Source organism: Syngnathus typhle, linkage group LG9, assembly GCF_033458585.1.
Source record: "Syngnathus typhle isolate RoL2023-S1 ecotype Sweden linkage group LG9, RoL_Styp_1.0, whole genome shotgun sequence".
NCBI lineage: Eukaryota > Metazoa > Chordata > Actinopteri > Syngnathiformes > Syngnathidae > Syngnathus > Syngnathus typhle.
In genome coordinates, this window is record NC_083746.1 from 2,621,083 (window position 1) to 2,641,701 (window position 20,619).

The 20,619-nt window shown below is 42.5% G+C and overlaps 1 protein-coding gene across 2 annotated transcripts; it reads left to right on the forward strand.

The window, feature by feature from the left end:
- The first annotated feature begins 2,529 nt into the window (after nucleotides 1-2,529).
- On the forward strand, nucleotides 2,530-18,678 carry arhgef7a (Rho guanine nucleotide exchange factor (GEF) 7a). Of its 2 annotated transcripts, XM_061287459.1 has the most exons (21): nucleotides 2,535-2,930; nucleotides 4,787-4,870; nucleotides 7,930-8,014; nucleotides 8,145-8,278; nucleotides 8,670-8,871; nucleotides 8,987-9,075; nucleotides 9,139-9,233; nucleotides 9,306-9,401; nucleotides 10,037-10,159; nucleotides 10,268-10,406; nucleotides 10,490-10,549; nucleotides 10,622-10,768; nucleotides 10,995-11,081; nucleotides 11,160-11,238; nucleotides 11,322-11,461; nucleotides 11,549-11,770; nucleotides 12,603-12,696; nucleotides 12,886-12,975; nucleotides 16,713-16,812; nucleotides 17,425-17,479; nucleotides 18,091-18,678. In XM_061287459.1, exons 1-21 carry the CDS (start codon nucleotides 2,766-2,768, stop codon nucleotides 18,211-18,213), a joined length of 2,409 nt encoding a protein of 802 aa, XP_061143443.1. In that variant the 5' UTR covers nucleotides 2,535-2,765; the 3' UTR covers nucleotides 18,214-18,678. The 2 variants fall into 2 exon arrangements, with proteins under 2 accessions (XP_061143444.1, XP_061143443.1); XM_061287460.1 differs by lacking the exons at nucleotides 16,713-16,812; nucleotides 17,425-17,479; nucleotides 18,091-18,678 and adding an exon at nucleotides 14,261-16,555 and having other exon boundaries at nucleotides 2,530-2,930.
- Nucleotides 18,679-20,619: the final 1,941 nt, after the last annotated feature.

A 20,619-nucleotide genomic window follows, 5' to 3' on the forward strand; every position in this document is an offset into this window, starting at 1 on the left:
GGCTGGTGACGTCACAAAGACGTCGGGATGCTGGGGACGATCACGACCCAGGAGAGTGGACTGTGACTAGTCTCCAACTAACAGTGTTTCTTTTCAATATTACTGCCTGTGGAGTCATGAGTTATTATATTTAAATTACTTTTGATTAATTTGATTGATAATGAGTTGACTTTAAAACAAAAATGCGAAATTTGCAACCATACTGTAGCTGGTTAGGTTAACGTGTAAGGAGAATCTTTTACTAGACAACGTGTTGTATAATCTTAAATGTTATTTATTTATTGGACCAACTATTAGTACTGACATTTAACATTCAACTCTGTGTATTAATAGTTATTAGTTTAATTATAGATATTGGAACTGATATTTGGTCCAATAAATAAATAGGTAAATAATACCATAAATGAATCCCATAAAAACAATAAATATGAAACACAAAGGGTACATTGTCAATTCCCTAAAAAAAAAAATCTAAAAAATCCAACAAAAACTAGACATAAAAAATCAGTACTGTGCCTCTGTTTACTTATTTCTTCCTTTGGTTTCCTTCACAAATGAGACATATGATGAGACATAAAGGGGGCTCTTACTGAAAACGTCTGGGCGTTGTAGCCCGTTTGAATAGCAAGTTAGCATTAGAAACGGGATGCTAAATTCAGTTGGGCGGCTTTTTCCGTCAACATAATCCCCGTGGCGGGATTATAGCGAACATATGTCCGACCATCCATCCCTGCATGCTGGCCTTGTCCTCTTGCCAGCATCATCCATTATTCCTGCTTCCGTGCTTGATCCATTCTGGCTTCGAGTGGGAATAATATTTCCTGCGAATAGATCACATTCCAGATGTGAAAGCATTTAGTACCAATACAATGTGCACCACTGACCTGAAATGAATAATTTTCCCGAACTGAGGCTCGAGAACCAAAATGGGTTCTAGAACCAAACTGACATAATCAATGGGATTCAAGTGGACTTCCTCCAGCGTGTTGATATCATCATGTGGTGGGACAGCTGTTCAGCAGCATTTCCCAGTGGAAGAAACGGAAATGTTGGAATTTCGGGTGAATGGAGCCATAGAACATGCCTGGATCGCGCCCATGGTTACATAGGCATGGCGACGCCACCTTCAAACTTACAAGCGTATCCCCAGACGCTCACCTGTGTGGAGCAGCGCCATAACCCCAAAAGAGTTAGGCCTCCTGACAACCTTTTCTTCCTTAACATCCTCTCATATGAAGAACGGAATGGAGAGGGGAACGGACGGGTGTTCTCATTCAATTCAATTCCATCCATCCATCCATCCATCCATCCATCCATCCATCCATCATCATACAAAATATGCAACCTTTCAAAATGGTCACAGGTAAAGTTTTTTATCAGCTTACTCTGATCATCATCATCCGCTGTGCTGCTTCCTCCCACATTCCAAAATGATGCATGTTAGGTTCACTGAAGGCTATATATTAGTTATTAGTGGTTTGGAGTAGTACTAGTAGTTGCTACATTGAAGATAGTTGCAGTGTGCAGAGAGCCCCACCCTGTGGCCTGAAGTGAGGCCTCCAAGTAGCGCTTTCACTGCAAGTACTTGCTACCTCATAACAATCAAATATTTTTAATGTATACATGAAGAAATTACGAGATACCCTTTTCCATACTAGTACACAACCTGGACATATTCCAGTTGGAAAAACATAGGCGTGGATGAATAATAGAATGAGTGATGGCTGAATTGCATTGAGCTGCTTCGCCTCTGCTGTTACTGACTCACGCACCGTCATGGCTGACTCCAACAAAACGATTAGGGATGTGACTCATACCCAGGGCAACAATAACAAGGGAACAATAGGACATTGTGTTTCTTGATCAATTCTGAGCAATGGTAATAATATTGCTCTGACAGTAATCAGGGATTGATGATAATCAATGATGAAATTTGCAAGAAGAGGCAGGCTGAGATCAACTCTGAATCTTGTCAGTGGGTTGCATATTCTCCTACTGTTGATATAACTTTCACTTTTAGTCAGTTTTGTTCTGATGAGATGGTTATCATAATTGACCTGTAGAGTATGAAGACTCTTTGGAACACAGCCTGATCTTCAGAATGCCCCTCGGACAACAAATGATATAGCCCAGCTGTCGACTGTCAATCAAATGCCATTGCTACAACCTGGAAAAATAGATGCTACTTTGTGTAGCATTCTTCTCATGGCTACACATCCCATGCTGGTTGTCACATCAGACATCCCTCCACACACAGACACACACACACACGCACACACTCTTCAGGGCATGCATGCATGCACTCAGGGCTAACAACGCTCTAAGCTATTGTTAGCGATTGAAAAAAAACTACAACGCTTTTAATAACGTTTTTTTTTTTGCATTGGAGTAGTACGTGATGGTGTCCCTAATGTTATGTCCCGCAGACGGGAAGTGGCACGTGAAAACAGTCAATTCCCCCCTCCCCCCTCTCCCACACGCGTGCGTGACATCATCGAGCGGCCAGCGGCATCAGCAGAGTCTGACAGATTGAGGGAGGGGAAACACACCATCGAAGAGGGGAAGAAACCGGAGCACCTCCTCCCCACCGCTCCCCCCGCCGCTCCTCTCTATCTCCTATTCTCCCCGCGTGCATCATCATTCCTGTGGATGCTCCGGGATGACAGCGTGAAGCGGGGCCAGGAGCTGTCGAGGTACACACACGCCCGCCCGCCCCCGCCCCTCTTTCTCCCTCCACGGCCGTTTTCATCGACTCGGATGTGGACATGAATTCGGCGGAGCAAACGGTGACATGGCTCATTACGCTCGGCGTGCTCGAGTCGCCAAAGAAGAGCATTGCGGACCCGGAGGCTTTCCTGCACAGCTCCCTCAAGGATGGCGTGGTGCTTTGCAGGCTCCTGGAGCGCCTCTGCCCCGGATCCACGGAGAAAGTAAGAGCGCGATTGTTGTACGCCTCCCCTCCCTTCCCCTCCTCGCACCCTCCCTCCGCATAAGGTTCGGCGTGTCTGTGTGCTGCCCACATCCGTGGAAGCGACGCGGGTTGTTGTCTGGCTTCACTCCCTGCCCACTGGCCCATGAGGAGATTTCGTTAGTAGGTCACGTCACGACGTCATTATTGTTGTGTGGAGAATAACACCAATGCACATGCTTTGAAATAATCATATAAATATTGCAGTATAGCGTGCAATTTAATACACGGACATTATATTGGAAGGGATTTAAAAGGTCATTTAATACTGGGTGAAAATAATATGCTGATGTGGACCATATACTGTAGCTATAAGCCGCCATTGACTTGCCAAGTCCAACGCAGATGGACCCCCTCCCACCTACCCCCTCTCTTTTTTTTTTTTTTTTTTTTAAAGACACAGTGTGGTGTTCGTGTCCGTCAGCAAACTGCCCGGGCCCATTTCGACAGGGGCCCCCAGGGTGGTAACTAAATCAGCCTGTTAAAAAGCAGCAAGAACTCCTCCACGATGCACCAAACTGGAGAGACAAATATGATTTATTATTTGTCGGTATCCATTGAAGCGGCCAATTGCGATTTAATGCCCATGGCAGCCCCCCCTCACATAGTGTGGCTATGTTTGGGTGTGGGGGGGGGCTGTTTCACTCATCTTTATTGCGCCAATGCATATATTGTAATTTAAATTATGCAAAAAATCTTATTGCAGCAAAAAGAAATGTCACAAGAGATTATATCTTCTATAATGGAGCTTTAATTGACCAAATTCTGCACTGGATTGCAACAACTCATTGTATGACTCAAATGATTACAGAGAAAGGTTGAAGCAAAATCCCCGCATCGGACCTTTGCACCATTTTTCCACACAGAGTAATGTTACTGTGATCGCAAAAAACAATCTGTGTAGAAAAGAAAGTTGGTGTGATGGTGGTGAGCCAGGAGGAAGAAGTCCATAAAGATAGAAAATGTTCAAAGTTTGTGATCCATTATTTTAACACATTTGGATACCCTTAATATGAAGAACAGGATTGATTGTCTTATACAGACATTTTTTTATTGAATTATATTCAATTTATAGTCACACAAATAGCCCCTCAACAGTCCATTCTAAGAATTCAAAATCCGGGCAATATAAAAAAAAATAAAACATGCACATGAAATGTAAACAAGGATTCAGCCTATAGTGCAACAAAACAATTTTTAAAGTTTGTTTTGAACTTAACAGCAATATAACGGTCTTGATTCACCATATTAACCCTTTTTCTGATTTCTCAAGAAAGAATGAACAGATCTCTCCCCGTGATGGTTTTATTTCTAAAAACGGATGTTTATTTCCGGTCTCGCAGATCCGGTGAGGTGTTGTAGTTTTTCTGCGGCAGCAGCACGGGAAAAAGACTACAACTCTTATTAGGCCTTAATTGCGCGATTAAAAAAAATGGTGGCATTAAAACGGGGTCGGATTAATCGCGTTAATAACTTGATTGACTGACACCACTAATATATACATATATATTTATCCATACAGTTGGTGGTTGATAGTCATTAGTATACTTTTCGCTTTCTAAACGTGAACATGTCTTGTGACGTCACTTCCGATGAGACTCCAACCCAGCTCCTCTACGTCTTCAGTTCGCTACGGGAGCTCACAGCGGGACATGAGCAAAGCGCAAGCTCTAAATATCGGAGTCGTTGTGGATCTTATTGTTGTTTATGTTGACCATTTTCTAGGGTTATTAAATTGGAGAACGTGAACTAAAGTGACCCCCCAAGCCGGAGAAGTGGAAATGTGTCGCTAATGTTGGCGCTCCTCGTCCCTTTTAGATCTACCAGGAGCCCAAGAACGACAGCGAGTGTCTGAGCAACATAAAGGAGTTTGTCAAGGGCTGCACATCTTTCCGTGTCGAGGTAAGAGTACAGCGTACGTCATATTGAAACACATCAGCAAAACATTCCCCAAACTTAGTTTTAAATGCGATTATAAAACGCTTCAAGTGGAGATGTTGAAACAAAGCTTGCCGCTGTGCTGGCAGGGGGAGGAGGCTGCAGCCGGGGAGCAAGCACCCATCGCCCGGCTGCCTCGGAGCAGTGTCGCGACCGCATTAGATTAGTAACATTTCTGCAAACTTCTCTAGATAGCCACTGACGCGATTATCGCTTGCTTTGCCTGTCTACAGCCTCGCATTTGGATTTACACAGCCAGAAGCTTCAAACTATTAATGAATGCAAATCGATGTAGTCATGCGTGGCTTTGTTGTCACAACTATCAAGATCATTACAAATCGCATTTAATTAGTACTAAAAATAACACTGATGTATTTTCCCAACATTACTCGTTTCCAAAACATGGCCTTGCCAGAAAATCATAATCCTAAGAAGTTAATAAAATTGGGGTATCATCACAGAAGAAATGCGTACAATCTTTTTTTTTTTTTTTACCTAAAACAAAGAAAAATCAAATCTTTTTCGCCACAAATAGAAGCATGAAACCTTTATGATTTTTTTCTTTTTACTGGATACATTTTTAAGTCTATATTGACAAAATGAGTGCCAATGTAAGTACTATAATTATAGTAAATACTGTATGTGTATGACAACCATTCTCATGCTGTAGGTTATATCAGATTTTTTTTTCCTTTGCTCACATACTGTATCTTATTTTTTGTAACATGCAGTGATTTCCACTGGATGGTTTAAGTCTGATATTTTGTTACAATGGAAACATAATAAAAACTGCACTAAAGTGAACCAAACCATACTGACTTGTGGAAATGGGGCCTCAGCCAATCACGTTGCTTGGACTGATTAATCTGGGGCCTCAGCCAATCACGTTGCTTGGACTGATTAATCTGTTTTACTTCCCCTATTCGAAAGAGGGCATGTCTTTGATTGATATCATTTGTTTGGCGTTTCGACTCAGTCTTTCAATTTATCGATGTGGGTTCGGACCGATAAGAATGCCAGGATACCACCTGATTAAATGGAGGGGAGCGTGCCGTGTAAGGCGGTGGTGCATTGGCCCTTACACACAGGGTCATTGAAGCACGCTCCTCCTGACAATGCCAGTCAGTGTTCTTCAGCGCTGCTCCTCTTGGCTGGTTCTGAACAAATGAAACGGGCTCTTCAGCAGTCCCACACAGCTGAAATGTCTGAGCGATTGTGTTTGGAGAAGGAAGTCCGTTTACTTAGGATCTCTGCTGGAGGTCAATGGGTCTGACACATTTATACGGTATCGTGTTCCAATCTAAAGGGTCCGAGATCATGTATCTGTTCTGTCTGGCATTTTTTACAATTTTTTTTGTTGAGGTTCTGGTTGCAGAGTGGTGAGAGCTAAACACTCTCCATTGATTGCTTGACAGAATTGTCACATTTGTGTAACGATGTCATGCCAAGAAATGTCACCATCTTGGAAATACAGTGGAGGATGTTTTTTTTTAACAATCATATTTTGTTGTTGTTGTTGTTCATAGACAATGTGAGAAAATCGGGTTGTTAGGAGTCTTGTTATTTCATTATGTCGTTCTGCTATGATGTTATGCAATCAAATTAGTCGGTGATTGCCATATTGTTGCCAATTTATCATTATATAATATTCTAATCTATTACCCAGGAGATTTTCCAGGTAATATGTGCCCACAAGACTCAGCATGTTCAAAGACATGACTTGATTCTTTTGATTAAAGTTGACTGAGCAGGATTACATGTAGTTTGGGACTTTGCCATCTGTACAACCCAGTTGGATCTTTGTCAGACTTGTGCCGCACACACCCTGCTGGCTATGAACCCACGTTGCTCCATCTGCGCGGAGTCACACCCTCTACCTACCGGTGTGTGTGTCGCCTCGCTCCACACCTCCGCCTCTAGGTTAGTTTGTACTTGACTGTGGATGATTACAGAGATGGACGATGGACCTCACCTCTGCATCTTGCCACCATGGGGATGGGACACCGCGATTTTTGAGAGTGTGTGGGTTGGTGGGAATAACATAGATGTGTGGAGGTTGGGAATGGGGAAAAAAGGCGGTGCTTCAAAAGTGCTTTGGGCACAAGACAAGGAGGACATGCAAACTCACACCTCACGAAACGGAGGAACCAGCTCGCGAGCCCAACTGACTACCTTAGTGCAATGCACAAATGAATTGAGTGGAGGGAAAAAAAATAATTATAGTACAAATGATTTAATATCGACTAACACAAAGCACTTCAACAAAAGACTGGGGACTGACAAGACAATACAAATCTATTTTGGACGGAATGACCATCAATGGATGTAACCCGATTTTATACATCAGTAAGCACAGATACATTCAAATACCATGAAGCAGTCCTTGTTGGAAAAAGGCTGATTGTTCTTGAGCGGGTTTAGCTCCAGGTGGTTTTGGCTGCACCAGTGGAGCAGTTTTCTGTGAATCTTGCAGTCCGCAAAGCGTACACACAAATACCGTCGACTTGTTGAAAAAACACAAAGCCACATCCACACATCACCTTGAGGCGTATCAGCAATCAGAGCGGAAGATTTGAATCTCACTCACTCATCTTCAGCATTATTGAAGCACTAGCAATAAAACCAGTGCTCCACAGGAAGAGCGGCTCCTCGTCATCAGAGATACAATCGCTGCCATTCAACCCAACTGGCAGCCACACTGACATGAACGTTGAGGTTTAATGGCATCAGTCTTCAATTTGCGACTGTCAACATATTCCACAACAAGTCCCGATTGTTCTCCGTCCTATCACCGATCGCACTGGGCTTCTTCACTCAGACGTCAGCGCAGAATTCAACGCGGTGTAACGAGAGTCGACTGCTGCAGATGTTCAAGTCTGCTGAGTTAGTGTTTTTCCTCCGCCCTGGTCCTCGTTAATTCTGTGAACGAGGACAACCAGAAGTGTCATGGATTTCTCTGTGTTGTGCTTGGGAACAATTGGAGTTTTGTGACGCTCAAACTTCCCTCCCTCTCTCATCTACAGCCATTTGAGGCCAGTGACCTCCTGCTCGGTCTGAACTTCTCCAAGGTGCTGAGTAGTCTCGTGGCTCTGAATAAAGTGACTGCAGGTTAGTCCAAATCGATGTGTACAAGTGGGTGTTCGTAATGGCTAACAGCTGAGTAGTCAATGAACGTGTTTCGGTACTGACCGCAGCAACCTGGCCTGAGATATTTTTATTCTCGCCCACTTCTCTCCAGATATCGGCGTGGGCAGTGATTCGGTGTGCGCCCGACACTCGTCAGCCCACCGCATCAAGTCCTTTGAGTCTCTGGCCTCCCAGGCTTCACTGGCTCGATCCTCCAAGCTGCTGCAAAACCAGTTTCGCAGTCTGGTAAGTATCGTGATTGAAATAAATGTACTAACATTTGGAGCAATACTACATTGTGCTAAAGGTTAGACACGTTTCCTCAATTTAGAAGTTTTATTTTGACTTTTAAATGTTTTTATAATTTGGAGAAAAAAAATCTGCGAAGTAGCGAGGGATCCCTGTACAACAAAATTGATGCTTGATTTACTGGTCATGAGGTGCATTGAAGATGTCATCATGGCCTGTATTCATGGCTCGTTTGTTATTCAACATTTGATATTTTTTCTTCTATGGATTCTTTGGCCAGCTATTCATTCGCCGATGCTTTCACAGCATTTGCAGTGAGAACGACCCCCCCCCCCCCCCCCCTCAAATGAATTCATGGCATGTTTCAGTGTTATGTATGTGTTTTCAGGACATGTCAGAGAACAGTGGGCAGCAGCTGCTGGTGAAGGCGCGTTTCAACTTCCTCCAAACTAACGAGGATGAGCTCACCTTTAACAAGGGTGACATCATTGGCGTGACTCGTCAGGAGGACGGGGGCTGGTGGGAGGGGACCCTCAACGGCAAGACGGGATGGTTTCCTAGCAACTACGTCCGGGAAGTCAAAGGCTCTGGTGGGTGCCCTCACTGTGCACAGACGTTCGGATGTGATTTGTCTGGAGACTTGAATTGAGTTTTTAACTGCTAAATGCTGGTTGCATGTTTCTGTATTTGTCCGTCTTTCCATAGATAAGCAAGTGTCACCCAAATCTGGTACCCTTAAAAGTCCTCCGAAAGGCTTTGACACATCTGCCATTAGCAAGACATACTACAACTTGGTAAGCATGTCGGGCACTGTTTCAACGTCATTGATCATGTCATTCTCCTGCTTGGCTTTATAGGTGTTGCAGAACATTTTAGAAACAGAGACTGAATATTCCAAGGACCTTCAGGTCCTCCTCACAAATTACCTGCGCCCCCTTCAGAGCTTTGAAAAGTACGTGCGCATGGCTCAGTCAAAGTATAAAACGAACGGTGCTAAACAGTCACAAACTGTCTCCGCCTTCAGGCTGAGCGGCTCTGATCTATCTCTGATTCTGGGAAACCTGGAGGAGATCAGCACCTTTCAACAGATGCTCGTCCAGTCACTGGAGGAATGCACCAAGTAAATCCCCCCACTCCCACTCCTCCAGCACAGTCTCACTGCAGCAGCAGCAAGCAACAGCCCGTTTCATAACAAAAATGCAGTGCCCTCTAGCGTTGGCCCTTTGTACTACAAAGATAACTGTTTTTTTCCCATTTGGAGGGGAGAAAAATGCCTGAAAAAGCCAGCATCCTGATACCAGTATTGTGTGAGACCTAAATGTTGCACACTTAATTCAAAACCTATCGAAAATATTCAAATCTTATCAGTTTAAAATCTAAATTTTGAATATGAAAAAACGATTCACAAAATAAAAATGAAACAATCGTAACGTTTTCTTTTCTCTTTTTAAAGATGTCATCCATGGCATTATTTAAAGGGGACAATGAAATCAACTGAACATGCAAAGTAAAAAAAAAAAAAAAAAATGGAATTATCCATACTTATCCAATTATGCAAAAACGTGTTCTTTAAAATTACAAGGTTTAGGTGGACGTGCCATTAGGCACCATTTTCTTATTCATCTATTGGGCACAATATTAGACAAAGTTCTACGCTCATGCTGCCAAAATATTGTGAATTTATTTTTGTGTCATTTTATAAAGATGGCACCTAACTGGTGAACGAATCCGCACATTTCTTGTTATTTTCCCCAGGCTTCCAGAAAGTCAGCAGAGGGTGGGCGGTTTCTTCCTCAACCTCATGCCCCAAATGAAGGCTCTTTATGTGGGCTACTGCTCCAACCATCCCTGTGCAGTGAACGTACTGACGCAACACAGGTCCGTCTTTGAACGCACCAGTCGATCACCAGTCAATGGAAAATCGAGCCACTTTTGATTTAAAGCGAATTTAAATGTTTCCCAACAAATTGTTTTGTGTGACTGCAGCGAGACGTTGGGGGAGTTCATGGAGGGCCGAGGTGCCGTCAGCCCCGGGATCCTCACTCTGACCACTGGTCTCAGTAAGCCTTTCATGAGACTCGACAAATACCCCACCCTGCTCAAAGAGCTGGAGCGCCACATGGAGGTATGTATGTATAAACGTTGACACTCCACAAGGTCATCTTACATCTTATCTCATTGTGACCCGACGCATTTAATGTCTTTCAGGAGAGTCACCCTGACAGAAGTGACATCCAGAAGTGCATGGCCACTTTCAAACATCTTTCCGTAAGATTTTATCTTCACATTCTTACTTGGGGATTTGGATTCTGACTGCTTTGCCGGTTTCCGCTGTGTCAGGCGCAGTGCCAGGAGGTACGCAAGCGGAAGGAGCTGGAGCTGCAGATTCTGACCGAATCCATCCGGCTGTGGGAAGGTGACGACATCAAGACCCTGGGCTCTGTGCTCTACATGAGCCAGGTCCTTGTGCACACTCCCGGGGCAGAGGTAAAGCTCCACTTTGTCCATTTGTCTTCTTTTGGCATTGGATAGCAAAAACGTTCATTTTGGAGATTGACACCCTAGAAATGTAAGTTTTACTGGTGGAGTAAGCATATTTGAATTTCTGGTTTAATGTCTGCTACTGTTTGAGCATAAAAGTGTGAATCTGGACTATTTACAAGCCAATTGGAAACCACATTTCTCTCGGTGCCTTTTCCTTTTCATCCTTCAGGAAAGGAGTGAGCGTTACCTCATGCTTTTCCCCCACGTCCTCCTCATGTTGTCGGCCAGCCCCAGGATGAGCGGCTTCATATTCCAGGTTACTGCTGAGGAATGCGCTCGTATGTTTCATATTTATTTTGGTCCTCCCTTCTCATGGTGTGTTTGCTCTCCACAGGGAAAACTGCCTCTGGCCAGCATGTCGGTGAGCAAGCTGGAAGAATGTGAAACCCACAAAAATGCCTTTGAGCTCAGCGGTAAAGCGCCTCGACATGGTGTTTGCAACAAGCAACGTTTGGTTGTCGTATCAGAAGGTCTTCAACGAGTCCTTTTTGGGCAGGCCCCATGTTTGAGCGTCTTCAGGTGTCGTGCACCAGCCAGCAGGATCTGCAGGACTGGGTGGAGCATCTAACGCGGCAGATCAAGCACACTGCAGCTACAGCGCCGAGCCACAAACCTCTCACTGTTCCCTGCCACACGGTCAGGATCACACACACACACACACACACACACACACCTTTTCTCTGTTTGTTTTCATTCCATTTCTAATACACGCTGGCTCCTCAGCTTCCATCCCATCCTGTCACACCGTCCCGGCACGCCGAGGGAAGGGCCATGACGGTGGCCCCCACCTACCACACCCTCCCTCACCCTTCCTCCCATGGGACATCTCACAGCACCATGATGTGGGGCCCCCTGGAACCTCCCAACACCCCCAAACCCTGGAGCTTAAGTTGCCTGCGGCCCGCACCCCCGCTGCGACCCTCTGCGGCCCTCTGCTACAAGGAGGTGAGCGGGTTAGGGTTAGAAAGAAAGTATTAGCAGTTATTGATTGGTGATTTGAATTTGGGTGTGCTGCATGACTCTTTACAGTAGGTTGGGTATTTAGTAGGGCGCTAACAAACCACCCCAAAAGGAGCTGCGGCGTAAATAAGTGGTCAGGTGGCACAAGGACTCGGTCAACCACGTACTTACTATTTTTCTTTTCCGTGGCTCTGACTTTACCGCACCGCATTAGTGTAGGTTAGTGACGGAACACGGCTCGTTCCAACTTGCAAATTCGGGCGACGTCACCGTTGTATGAACGGAACTCCGGTGTAAACCAAGGACACCTTGCACGAAGCGAAGAATTTGAAAAAAAGAACGGTGTATTGTCATCGAAATATAACTATAAAAATAACAACATTAGAACGTTAATGTCTGAACCTCAGGCGACAAGCTAAATGTCTCATCTGTAACAAAATAAAATTCCATCAGCCTCTTTTTTTTTTTTTTTTTGTTAAGAGGTGAACACGTCAGGGCAAGCTTAGTTGGTCCAGTTATTTGCGGTATTGACATTCAAACTAGAGCTGGAAGAAATGTCGACTAATTCAACCAAGTCGACTTCAGAAAGTGGTTTGCCCCATATTTATTTTTTGACCCAGATTTCCTTGTACGCCAGCTTCTGACAGACATTTACAGTTCACATGCTAGTCTACGCTTGTTAAACCAATCCTGACTATTTTCCACAGTCTACTAGCACTTGACACTACATTGATGAAATTGATGACTTAATATTGCAACAACTTCACCAGCAAGAGTTTAACATGTCTTCTGTACTATCACTTCTTTCTGTGTGTAGGATCTAAGCAAAAGTCCCAAGAGTGTCAAGAAACTCCTTCCCAAGCGCAAGCCAGAGAGGAAACAGTCTGAGGAGGAATTTGCCTTGAGGAAGAGTATGTTTTCTTTTCCTTTTCATATCTGCAGGTTGTTTGGCACCTGATACTGTCACCAAAATATTATCTCTCAGTAGGATGAGGTCTTAAGCAAGCACAATTATTGTTAATGAAATGCTCCTCTTGCAGTGTCCATCAAAACAGATCTTCTCCAGTGATGGAGAAGCAATAACCTCTCATTATTTTTAGGTACCGCTGCCCTGGAAGAAGACGCCCAGATCTTAAAAGTTATTGAGGCCTACTGCACCAGTGCCAAGACCAGGCAGACACTCAACTCCAGTAAGAAAAAAAACATTTATTTGGGCCGCAGTTTGTTGATTTAGAAAAAGAGGTGTAAAGCGCGCTCTTTCGTCAAAAGTCACTTCTGCCTTCACTTTTGTGATCGTTTTACAATCAGGAACTGGAGATTAGAAGAGTAGAACATGGCCATTACCTTCATGTAATTAAAAAAAATCTTATATTGGAATATGTAGGTCTTTCAATTTTTTTGTCATTGTTTTTGAGTGAAATTCAATGTTTCAAATGTTTGTGCTTGGTATCAGTCTGAGAAAAAAAGAGTGGTATCGAACATCCATACTTGAGGGCTGAAAAAGTTTAGCCTAAATATAACATGCTAGCACAAACGAACGGGAGGTTGCACATGGGCTTACTAAAGTAATATGTGCTGCTCTAGCACTTTATAATAAACAAAATCCAAGTTTTAAGATTGACACAAAATAATCAAGGTTAGGGAATGCTGCCCAATTTCAATGTCAAAGTAAGCGACAAATGCTATTAGTAGCTGCTTTGGGAAAGAAGCAGAAATATACTTTCAGTTTTGCTTTTGACTGTGCATAAATTCCATCGAAGCACTGGCAAATAAACATTCGATCTCAAACACATTTGGGAAAAAAAATCAATTAATACTGATACTAAGATTCCAACAGGTGGGGCCAACGTATTGCTTTAAATATTTCGGTTTGCGCACAAAAATAACTCTGATAATATTTTCAGATATCGGTTCCCCCCCCCAAAAACCTGCAAGTATACCAATTTGCAAATTCAGAACCACAAATTTGTGAGGCTTCACAGCGCTTGCCTGGGACCTCTGTCATTGCTGCACCATTGTAACTCTTAAAAATGGAAGTATGTCCTGGATGCCCACTGTCTCCACTTGGATGTTCTTGCTCTTTTCAGTCTCCTCTCAATGAACCTTTTAACTGCCCAGCCACATGCTGACCAATTTAGGAAACGCTCGTTATTCTTCATTACTGTTTGTTAGTATCCCATTCAGACGTAAATTGGGCAGCGTTTGGGTTTGTTGACCTTTATTAACACTGATGTCCTCAGCTGTGCCTTCTAACAGTATCTTTTCCTTCTTGTATCTCCCTCCTTCTCCTCATCGCTCCGGTTGACCTTTATCCATTCTTGTGTTCTGGCCATTCTCTTTGTTTGCATTCGCTCCATTGTCCCATCCTGACAACCCCCCTCCCTCCCCGATTTTGCCATTTGTTGTGCATGAAATACCTGCGCAAACTTCCCCTCCGCTACATCCCCCCCCCCCCCCCCCCACTCCCCATACCAGCCTGGCAGGGCACCGACCTGATGCACAACCACGTGCTGGCCGACGCGGATCGGCCCTCTGTGGACTCGCCGGGTCGCCGCAGCAGCGTGTCGCGACCGGAGTTGAGCTCCGACCTTTCGGAGGACTCGGACTACGACTCCATTTGGACCAGCCACTCTTACCGAATGGGCTCGGTGTCACGCAAGAGCTGCTTCTCGCACCAAAACTAAAGAATTCTCCGTGCTGCCACGTGGCATGCTTACCTCTTTTATCATCTCGATTCGTTTTTTTTTTTTAATCTATTTATTCTGTTTTGGTTAACTTAATTGGCTTTATTTATTGATGGACAGTTTGAGAAGGTTTAATGCAGCTCCCTGTTGCCTTTGCCCCCTTTCCCCCTTCTATGTGCCTCGTCTCTTTCTGTAGCTGTCATGCAGTAAGCGTTTGCCCGTTCCTCTCCATTTGTTCATCTTGAATGTCACCCCCTCGTTTGAGCACAAACGTGACATGGGGAACTCTCGTTTTTGCCCCGTAGCGTGAGAATGAGAGAGAGATGTTGGTGGAATTAAAAAAAAAATAATAATTAGAGGCTCCTCTTACCCTGTCTGATATTCAGATGTAGTTCAGGAAGGAGTCAATTCTCTTGGAGGGTGTTTGGCTTCTATCTTCATTGGTGGTTTTGGAGCGTGTATGCTTGATGAACACATAGCACAGATGGCACAACTTCAGCCATGATCTCTGTCCCTGCTGCCATTTAATACAGCAGCATGCCAATTGAACCCCACATGCCAATCTATAATCACTTTTATTGAGGGACAACAAAGCTGTAGGAAACCAAATGCCTTTTTGGTGATAAATGATTGTGTTCTACAATTTCAAATGTAGTGAGAAATTTTGGAAATGGACACACACTACTTTCTTTCAGGTCCTAGTTCATCGAACATGATGACGGACATGATCGGCCCGATGCTGACTTTAATCATAAAAGACAAAAAGTGCAACATTTCGCTCAATAATTTGAGTTTGGAGCCCACTTTTGCTAGCAAAATAATTGGTGGGTTTAAAAAAACGACTTAGCCAGACTAGGTATTTAACTCTCTAGTTTGATTGCTAGGCTAAATTATGCTAAGCTAAGTTCTATCTACCTCCACCTCTGTGAAAACATAAACATTTGGAATACAAGATTTAAAATTGTGGTAGAGACTTGACACTTTTCCCCAAATTTCCAAAAAGTAATAACTTAAGTAGAAGGCTGTCAAAGTTTGACCAGATTTATTCACACTTTAAACAGACAACCATGGCGAGCTAACATGCTAACTGCTGTTTAGCCTCATTAAAAGTCCGGCATGCCTCCGTGTTTTCTGGCTTGTCACTATTTTTCTGACAAAAGTATTTTTCCAGTGTTGGTACTAAAAATTCTGGTTGGCTTGTGTAGCCATATTACATATAATGGTCCATGTTACGTTTTTTGTTCTATTTATTTTTTGTAATCTTTTTAATTTATTTAAATTTTTACATCAGTTTATTAAACCATGATTTTTTTTTTATTTATTTGGACAAAAAGTGAAGTGTTCTAAATTATTTTTGCACAATCATGTAACTGGACAGTGGGTGGAGTGAGAATGTGTCAAATGCAAAAATCTTTTGTCTTCTACCTAGAGTGTGAATGATATAGTTCCTAAAGGGAGACTTTTATTAAATATTGTGTGTTTCTGTAAAGTAAAGTCATGTGGTGTAATGCCTTCCTTCAGCATTGTGTAAGAATTGAAGGGCCACAAAAAATATTTTAACAGAAACATTTCTATGGACGTACTGCTTCAATCTCAAAATGTGCTCCGGTTTAGGATTGAAACGGATGTATGAACATGCTCAAAATTTAATACCACCTTGAAGTGTATGTATGAACTTCCTTAATCTCACAACATTGGTCCAAGGCCGGCAGATTTGAAATGTTTATATGAATGCTCTGAATCTCAGAATAATGTTACAGTAGGTTTAAAAGTGTTAAGAGTACATCACCCGTCTCCTGTAAATAATATAGTTGTTAATTACCTTGGGGGGAAAAAAATAATAATTTAGTGAGCTGTAGGAATATCACTGTCCTGTATCGTGCTATACTTTGTGACAGTTGTATTCAGTGGAATCAACATTTGGGACATGCAGAGTGAAGTCTGTCTTGAACTATCATTGTCCTTGACGTACGTGTCTCAATAACTCATTAACGGCGCCTTGAGAGTGTTTGTTAAATACTTGGGGAATTGTTCAAGTCCTAAAACGGCTGGATTATGAATTTGGAATAAATCTGTTTTTCATCTCTGTTTTCACTCCTTTTTTTTTCCCCCTTCAACATTTATGTCTGGTCTCTGCATAACTAACACGTATGCTCTCAAAACTGTTCAAAACTCAACTGTTGGAAAAGCTAAGACAAAGTGAAGTGTTGAATGTCTGAGCTCTTGTTTTTGTCTCGAAACAGGACCACGAAGGGAAACAGGGCTGCATGCGATCATTCCCGGCGAGGAGAAAGTCCTGCTCGACGACCCCAGTCGCATTAGACAAAGCGCAGCGGAAGAGAAGTATTTTTTTTTTCATTATTTATAAATTGCCTTACCTGAGGTAGAATACCATAGATATATGTAAACAAAGACTCAATGGCTTCTATAGTAGACCCGCTGTGGGCAGCCATTTTGAGACAGGGCTATTCAATCATTGATAACATGACAGTCATGTATAGCAGACTTTAAAATAACCGTAAATTGCTCAACACAACTGATTTTCAAACGGCTTGTTTTGTCAGGTAACCGTCAGAAATGCAATAATTGACATGCAACTATGCCACGTCCGCCCAAAAACATTCTGCAATCTAGACATTCAGTCTGAATCGTAGCGACGCTACTATGATTTGTAATCAACGAATCAGTTTGTAAATCCAGTTAAGAATTCAAAGAAAAGAAATTCAACATGATTTGCGAATGGGGATATTTTCGTGCCAGCCCAATCTCAAATTTTAACACATGCAAGTCTCAGATATCTGAGTGCAAGTTGAAAAAACAGCCAAGCTATGAAAAAAAATGTGACATATAGTTTGAAAGAATACGGTAAAAAAACATACATGCCAGATAATTTGACAAAAGTCCATTAGCGATGCTAAAGAGCTACATATTTTGTTCTCTTTTCTCTTTTTCAAGGAGCCTAGTGGATGTGCTGTATGCCCTAAGGGGCGAGGTGCAAGAACTAAAACAGGTAAATGCGGAATGAAACGATGCTTGAATTGTATTTGAACATCCTGAAAGATCATACGCCAGAAAATCGAATTTACCAGCTGGTAAAATTAAAAAACGTAACATGACGCAAACGAGATAAGGTGAAGTCTCCTCACATCACACATTCTGTTCCTCTTTTTGTCTTATTGCACTTATGAGGAAGACACTTGGATAATCACTTAATCTGTCAATTATTTTCATTGATTAATTGATGAATCAGATTTAAAATAAAAACTTTCCACGCAAACTTACAATACAGTGATAAAGACAATTGTGGAAAAACATAATTACGATTAGCAATAAAAATCACCATTGCAAAGATTTGTATTTATTCAGCTACTAAACCTCAACTGCTCAAAATGATCAGCATAACCACGTCCCCATTCATATGTGCACATAGAATCTTTCTATCAGAGTCAATTTATCTTATTTTCACAAACCTTAAGACCTAACCTGAGATGTCGGATATTGTTTTTTGTCCAGCGTCGTGGAAATGTGTTTCGGTATGTTTATTCCCCTTATGTCTTGTGAATGAAATATCTGAATCCACTTTTGGGTTTTAAGCATGCACTTTTTGTTGTTCCTGTGTAGGACAACAAAAAGATGAAAAGGTCACTAGAGGAAGAGCAGAGGGCCCTCAAAGATCTGGAGAAGGTCGTCAGGAGAGTATTGAAGAGCATAAATGACCCCACTTGGGACGAGACCAACCTGTGAAACTCAAAACCTGCTTTCAAAAGATGGTTGATGTGCTCTGTTTTACTATCCCGTGTGCAGTTGAATTGTTTCAAGACATTCCTCAAACATGAACGTCATCTCCAGTCTGCCCACGAGGGGGAAAAGACAACTCGAGGTCCTGTTTACAATCATTCCACCGGAAGTCCTCTGGTGCTCCATACATGGTACTGATGATACACAATGACATTTTGGACCAGACTGCACCTCTGACATGTATTTTCGTAAACATTTACGTATTTTGTTATTTCATTTTTATGACTTGTTGAGTCCTTTGACTTGTTGCATAAGCTTTTTTTTTAATGATTATTTTCTTTGCATGTTTATTTTGCTATTTGATTTGCTATGTTTGGGCATGCTGAGGGAAGTGCTCCATTGTTTAACTTGAAGTGTATAGTGTAAATATGGCAAGAAAAAGTTTGGGGAGGAATAAAAAAAAAAAAAAGATTGACCTTTCGTTCTTGAATATTTCCCCTTTTTTCATACACTGACTTATGAACATAGCGTGTTGCTAAATTGGGGAACGTTAGCTGTTAATATGTTCTACATTGCGAACTACATTTATATTAGCAAAAACGAAGACACTAACTCTTAGACAAAACAGATTTGAATAAAACCATTTTACGTAATAAATCTCCCTAGATTGTGCAAGGTTCTGATTTCAGTTTTGCTTCAGGTTGTGACTATACCATCATATCGTGACCTTCCTAAAATAGTCTTAAATGATGTTCTTTTCAGAAAACAGGAACAAAACAGCCAACTACAGAATAAAATAAATAAAATAAAATCCATTCTAATTATTGTTGCGTTTGTAGAATATTAATTAAGCAGAAAAATTCACCCATTTTATACATCTTAGAGGCCGGCCATTCAAATATTAAAACCTGTTGTCAGTATGCTGCTTTCCTACGGCATGACAAACGGCGACAACAATAACAATCCTTCATTTACTTGTGTACCTAATGAAAGTGTCCAGTCCTAGATCGGCCTCAATGACATATTTTACGTGTTGTAACTTGCATGTTAATGAGTTGCGTGATCGTATCGCCACGGTAACATGTGGATACCGGCCGGCACACGTTTGTGTGTGTTTGCAGCCGGCCTATTGTAATCTATTGTACGACAAGCTTTGTTTATCGGAGGAGTTGGCTGATCCAATCCGGCCTCGGTGGTATGAATAAACGCAGATGTCAACCTTTTCACAGTGACTCTGACCTTGCCCACTCGTTGGTAATGAAAACGGTTGTCTTTTGTTTCGCATTGAATACTAACCTCCGTGCCTCATAGGGGAACAAAAGCCTGACTTCACATTCAACCTGTGAGGCAGATGAGGTCAGATAAAACCGAAGCATGATCATGTGAATTTTTAAAAATATTATTTTCCTTGGTAAGTGGAATCAAAATGCATTCATAATGGTAAAAGTGAAATCAAATGATCTGGAAATAATTGCGCAACATACCGTATTTTCCGGACTATAAGGCGCACCTCAAAACCTAAACTTTTCCCAAAAGCCTACAGTGCGCCTTATAGTCCAGTGCGCCTTATATATGGACCAAATTCCTAAATTTAAACCGTCCCGAAGCATTGTATCATAAAGTAAATCATAAGTGGCCCGCTGAAGACTATGAATCATGAATCAAAAAGACTATGGATCACTATTTTGGGATTGTAAAGGAATTTGTTGCGTCTGAAGCTGAAATGAAAAAGATAAAATGGAGAATGATTTGATTTGGATTAAAAATCTGACACGATGCATTAATGGTGCGCCTTATAGTCCGGAAAATACGGTAATTCTCCTACCAGCTTGGTAGAAACTGGTCAGCCTTGCGCCTTACTTTTAGTTCCAGGATCTCAAAGTTCCAAGAAGCATCAAACCTCATAGGTGGAAATACAACTATGGGCTCACTTGACAAGAGGGCTCTTTCAAGAGTGTGCTATTTGAGAAAGTTGTGAAGTGAGGAGGATTACAATCACCTTCTGACCCGCCTCAGGCACACACACACACACACACACACAGGATGGAATGACAGCCTGTCCAACAATTCAACTTGGAAGCTGCCGCCATTGTTGCATCTATAGAAAAAGCATCAAGGTCTTCTTCTTCTTCTGGTGTGTTGGTTCTTTCTTTCTCTTTTGAATGCATGGAATCAATCAAGCACTCACTCTCACACACACTCTCTCGTACATACAGGAGACTCGCTTCCCGCTATTCAGCGGCCGACGATCATTTAGACTTGACGTGCATTGTGGAAAACTGAGCTCTTTTCTTCTCCTCTTTCTCCCCTCTGCCTTTCTCTCTTTCAACTGTCTGTCATTAATGTCCGCAATCTGGCGGTGGCGGGCGGAGGAGAAGAAAGCCGTGAGCGAGGGATGAATTGATGGGATGG